This window comes from Balaenoptera musculus, chromosome 16, assembly GCF_009873245.2.
Source record: "Balaenoptera musculus isolate JJ_BM4_2016_0621 chromosome 16, mBalMus1.pri.v3, whole genome shotgun sequence".
Taxonomy (NCBI): Eukaryota; Metazoa; Chordata; class Mammalia; order Artiodactyla; family Balaenopteridae; genus Balaenoptera; species Balaenoptera musculus.
In genome coordinates this window covers 2,744,529-2,749,981 of record NC_045800.1, presented here as the reverse complement: position 1 = coordinate 2,749,981, position 5,453 = coordinate 2,744,529, and the positions used below count along the sequence as shown (strand labels likewise).

Sequence of the window (5,453 nt, the reverse complement as noted above, 5' to 3'; positions counted from 1 at the left end):
CAGCCCGGCTCCGCAGCCGGGAACCCGGGCCGGGGGGCCGCCCGCGCTTGCCCCACCGCCGGCCTCGCCAAAAAAGAAAGAAAAAAAAAAAAAAGGAAAAAGGCCACTGGGGGAGGGGGAGGGGCGGGGGCCGGGAGCCGCAAGTTCCCCCGCAGAAAATTCCACGGAACGGGGAGGGGAGTCCCCTCTCCAGTTCCCGCCCCCCCCCGAAAATTATCTGGAAATTACTTCCAACCTCCTCAGGCACTTCTGACACTTTCCTCCACTTCCAGGCGGACAAAGCCCTTTCTCGGGAAAGCCCGGGGCCGCTCTCTGGGCAGAGGGAAGGGTTCCCGCGAGGCCCTCTCCCACTGCCTCCTTCCCGACCCACTCGGAACCACAGAAGTGATGGGTGTCACCCCAGGCCAACGGGCCGCCTGGGGCTCAGGGCGCGTGGCCGCGGCGGGCACCAGCACTTCTGAGAACGCGGCTTGTCCTCGGATGGATCCCCGTATTTATATTTGATTTATTTTTTATTTTGTAGCACAAACAGAAATCCATAAACTGTCGGTTCAGCGCCATTGACTCTTTGATCAGTTACTGGGCTATTTCTTTCCTTCCCCACCACCCCCCCCCATCTCCGTCAGTGAGAGGAGATTAAATGCCTTTATTCTCAGCCCCGTTTATACTGTAAAGGTACAGGGAAAAATGAACAATAAAAGTGCACTTAAAACGGAAACCTTCTCTATGCAGAAACTCAGCACTGCCTGCATCAACCTCGTCGTTAGACTACAGCGATTTCCGAAAACATTTAGCCCTTAGATACAAAGGAAATAAAAGCACCTTGTCAACGCGCCTCCCGAGTTCCAGAGGCTTCCCTGAATCCCAGTGAAATAATTACCGAAGGGCACGCCGCCTCCGTCTTTGTCAGAAAGACCGTAGTTTACCTGTCAGATCTGTTTTACTCTAAGAGAAAACCATAGTGTTTTACCACTGCAGACATTAAAATCTAACACGCTTGTTGCCTAGGTAAAGGCAAACTTTTTAAAGGGGAAGTAAAATCCGAAAACCAATTGCCGTGCAGAGAGTGGGAAGCATGCGTGCTGGGCTGCAAGCAGCAGAAAGAGTTCCTTTTTACTTCGCTCACAGTTCTTCAAGTTGGCATCAAAACTGAAGACACTACTTTCATTTCTCAGCGTGAAGCTCAGTTTGGAAGTATATTTTAAATCAATCTGTGCAGAGTGGATTTCACTTAGGCGTGGGATTTGCCCCTCCCCCAACACTACTTTAAGAAAATGGGGGGGAAATCTTTAAAACAACTAAACAACAACATACCACCCAACACAGAACCAGCCAGAGACTGCACAATGTCAAAAAGCAATGAAGCACTTTTCTGCACTTAATCACACGACTGATAGCCAATAGCTATCATCGGAAAAGTTGACCAAGACAGGTTAAATAATTTAATAAGGAACTGCTGGTAATTATGTTATTTACAAGGTATGACAGAGGGTGGAAAGGGATGAGAAGCTACCCCCAGAGCAATGGACGGGTTTGGGTGACCCCTGGAGCTCGGAGTTTGAATTATGGAGATGGGGGGCTGAGAGGTGAAGATGGACTACAGGAGAACAAGGTGACTTTTCACCCCAACACATTTAACTTTTAAATCCAAATAAACGTCTCGTGTTACTAGACCATCACACTGGAAAGGAGGAAAAAATGAGCTAATCAAGTCCAACCCAATGGGCTTTGGAAAGGAGTTAGTTGTCTTTGTTGTAGAAAAAAAAAAAATCAATGAAATGATTCCAAGCAGAGAGAGAAATGTTTAAAAATTTACAAGGGGGGAGACCCTGAGAATTTTGTCAAATATTAATTACCGTAATTAATTAAGACAGAATTTGATTCCTATCACAAGCCATTTAATAAAGCATATATGTCCTGTTCTAATGACAACATAAACTATTTTACCAATCACTTCATTTATTCCAATAAATATGGAATTCTCATTAGCATGTCAAGGAAACTAAATGAAAAACAAATACACCAGATCCATTTGTCAGTCTCCTAGTCTCTGAAACCCCAGGACAGCCCCAGCTGAGCAGTGAAAACTAGTGTCAAGGCTTAAACTTTCTCACCTGTTTGGTCATTGAATCTATGAGGCGAACATACAGATCCTGCTCCGTTCTGACTCCTGCAAAGAAACAGGGACAGATTCTCATCAGGATTTTAGCAAGGGCACACGGGGGCACAGGAAGTCGGTAACCCAGGACTGCCACCTCCATGATGCAGCAAAAGTTAGGCATGCCCTTTAAAAGGCAGGAAAGAACCCCAATCACTTCTCATTTAAATTTTTTCTTTTCTTAATTACGAACCTTAATACTCTTAGGGTTTGCATTTAAAGGTGCAAGAAATGTGCCTGGCTGAGAGCAGGCCTGGTCGCTGCCCCGGGTGGGCCATGTGCTGCTTTATTTTTGAAAACAGAAAGCACGAAATGGAAACTAAGTGAGAGCCTGAACTCTTTCTAATGTCTCTCGAGGATTTTTTTAAAATCTCAGTGCACAGGAAATAAGTTGTGCTCGGTGTACAGAGCTACCCCCGTTTCAATAATTAACATTAATTTGCAAAATTGAAAAAAGTCACTTAAAAGTGATGTTCTGCTGGCGCCCCGTATCGATCCCCTTTTTACTTTCTGCTTCGAGCCCGACCGGTTAATCATGTGAAGTGCCATCGACTTATTGATCATTTATGTTTTGTTTTCCTTCTATGCCATGAGAAGATTTCGTGTTTACATCCATGTCATTTTAATCTCAAAATCTTTATGTCCTTTAACCATCGCGGAAAGGGAGAGCGAGCCCGGCGGGGCGGGAAGGCAGGAGCAGCCGCCGCCACTTACCGTTGCTGTACAGCAACTGGAGTTTATAGTGGATGCCGTTGTTGGTTTTCTCGTTGTTGGGCTCCTGAAAGTAACGATAAATAATTGCATTTAGTGCGATCGGTGTCCGGCGCGGCCACCGCACTCGGTCCCCCTCCACGACCGAGGCCCCTTGGCCTCACGCATGGCAGGATTCCTAGCTCGGAGCAGCGCGGTGATGTCACTTTCCTGCTGGAAGGCCAGCGTTCTCCTCGCCCGGAGTAAGTCCGGGGGCGCAGAGAAGTTGCCCAGCCTTCGGCGGGCCCGGGCGGCCGCACGTGGCGGCGGCGGGGGGCGCCTCGCAGAGCGGTCCCCGCCGCCAAGGGGGGCACTCGGGGCCACCGCGCTTGGGCACCGCCTGCCTCCCACTTCTAGAAAGATGGAGGGTGTGACTGTATGTTTGCACTTACTTTCTCTTTCTCCACAAAGTCCACAAAAGCGGTCCTTTCAATCTCCACCGGCTGCCCCTGCCTGTCGTAGAGCGCCAGCACGAAGTGGAAGAAATTGGATTTCCGGAGGTTGGAAGGCGGCTGCTTCTCGAAGTGCGCCCGCGCCAGCCCCACGCCGCTGCGGGAGGAAAGAGACAGCGGCCCGGTGAGGAGCGCGGCGCCGGCCGGCTGCGGGGACCCGGCGGGGCCGGGGCGCGCGGGGGCGGCCGGTACGTACCTCTGGGCGGCCGTGTTGGCGTCCACCACCCCCGCCGTGTGCATCCACGAGCGCACCGGGTTCATGCCGCTGCCCAGCGGCTCCTCCTTCATGGTCGTCCCCCCGCGCGGAATATTCTCCTGAATCCCAAACATGAAAACTGGTGGCGGCGGCCGCAGCTCCCGGCCGAAAGCGCTTCCGCGAGCAGCGGCGCTCGGGGCTCGGCGGCAGGCGGCTGCCCTGGCCGCGCTGGCCCTGCTCGGCGCCTGCGGTCCGGCCCGCCGCCGGCTTCAGCCCGTCCCGGGCAGGCGCGACATACACCGGCGGCCGGGCGCTCCGGACGGTCGGGGGCGCGGAGGCGGCTACACCGGCGGCGCTTCGGCGGAGCAGGACGCGGTGGCCGCGGCGGCGGCGGTTTTTGTTGTTGTTTGCAGGCGCGCTCAACGTGGTGTCATCCTAGCCAGGCGGCGTCCGCGGCTGCAGGACACTGCGGGATCGCCCGCTTCTGGCGCGGCCCGCCTGCTCCAAAGACAAATAAACGGGGCAGTGAGTGCCGCGGCGCAGTCCCGGGCGCAGGCGGGGCGCGGCGGGGCCTGGAGCGGCGCGCGCAGCGGACGGAGGCGCACAAAACTCAGCCCTCTCTCCCCGAGGAATGGACCCTTTCCCGGGAGCCAAAACTCGAAGCCCCCGGGAGCGGCGCTGTCAGAGGGTGACGTCGGGGGGCGGTGCCTGCGCCATATATGGGAGCGGCCGCCCCTCGCCGCGCCCCTCGCCGCCGCCGCCGCCGCCGCCGCGCTCTCCGACTGACTGCCTGACGGCGCCGCGAGCCGGCCCGAGCCCCGCGAGCCCCGCGAGCCCTGCCGCCGCCGAGCGCCGCCGAGCGCCGCCGAGCGCCACCGAGCGCCGCCGCAGCCCCCAGCCACGCGCCGCGGCTCCTCGCGCCCACCCGCAGCCAAGGAAGTTACTACTCGCCCAAATAAGTCTTGAAACGAAACAAACCACCAGTGCACAACTGCAGCCTGGCCCCTTAATACCTCCTCCCGAAATCAGCCACACAGTCAAAACACCGTGGGGAGCAGGGGGTAAAATGCCGGGGCGCCCCCAGTTGCCCAAATGCTGGCACTAAATGCAAGGGGCCGCAGGTCTCCCTGGGATGGCCCAAAGGGAAAAGTGGTAGAAGCAGGCAAGCCGCAGGAAGGGAGCTGGAGGGGCAAGCAACGGACTGGGGGCTGGGGGCTGGGGCCTGGGGGCGAGGTGGCGGGGGTGGGGGGGAGAAGCAGGGCTCCCCGGCCAAGGCGGGGCGCGCAGCTCAGCCTGTTTTCTAAGCAGACCTAAGGCTGCTGGGGGGCCGGTCTGCCCCCGTCTGGGCCTCTCTGGGTGCGCGTGCCTTCCGCCCCGGCGGAGGCCACCGAGTCTCGGGCTGGGGACCCACGTCGGAGGCGGGCTGTGCCAGATGCTCTCTCTTTCCCGGTGGCCACGGGAGACCCCGTCCCCCGGCCTGTCCTTAGGCGCGGCGAGTGACAAAGAAGGCTCCGGGCTCTCTGGGCGGACAGGAAGCGCGCCCGGCCTCTGCGGCGACCCCGAGCCGGGTGTCCGGCTGCGCGCCCCGCGCGGTGACCAGACCTCCCCGGCGCCAGCCGCTCTAAAAGCCGAGCAGACGCTGCGGGCGCCCGGGTCCTGCCCTCGCTGCCGCTGAGCCCGGGGGAGCGCGCGGCGCGCGGCTTCCAGACCTGGTTTCCAGGAATCTGGAGGGCAGCGGGGTGCGGGTAGCGCGTGGGCCCGGCGGCCGGGCTCCCGCAGGCAGCCGGGACTCGGCGCCCAGGCGCACCGCCCGCCCAAAGGACGTCTGCGCGACACGGAGCGGAGGCCCTGGGGACGACCAGGAGCTGTCCCGGCGCTTCCCTGCGGAGAGAAATCA

General features: G+C 57.9%; 1 protein-coding gene across 10 annotated transcripts in view; it reads right to left on the bottom strand.

Annotated features, from left to right (window-relative positions):
- EBF3 (EBF transcription factor 3) overlaps window positions 1–4,164 on the bottom strand; it is a 117,169-nt gene extending 113,005 nt beyond the window's left edge. For all 10 annotated transcript variants that reach the window (XM_036829525.1, XM_036829529.1, XM_036829526.1 and 7 more), the window contains exons 1-4: window positions 3,557–4,164; window positions 3,301–3,457; window positions 2,873–2,936; window positions 2,115–2,170 (exon numbers count right to left, since the gene is read on the bottom strand). In XM_036829525.1, coding sequence (XP_036685420.1) covers window positions 2,115–2,170; window positions 2,873–2,936; window positions 3,301–3,457; window positions 3,557–3,690 — 411 coding nt within the window. In that variant the 5' untranslated portion in view covers window positions 3,691–4,164. The remainder of the gene's footprint in view (window positions 1–2,114; window positions 2,171–2,872; window positions 2,937–3,300; window positions 3,458–3,556) is intronic.
- Between the last annotated feature and the right edge of the window lie 1,289 nt (window positions 4,165–5,453).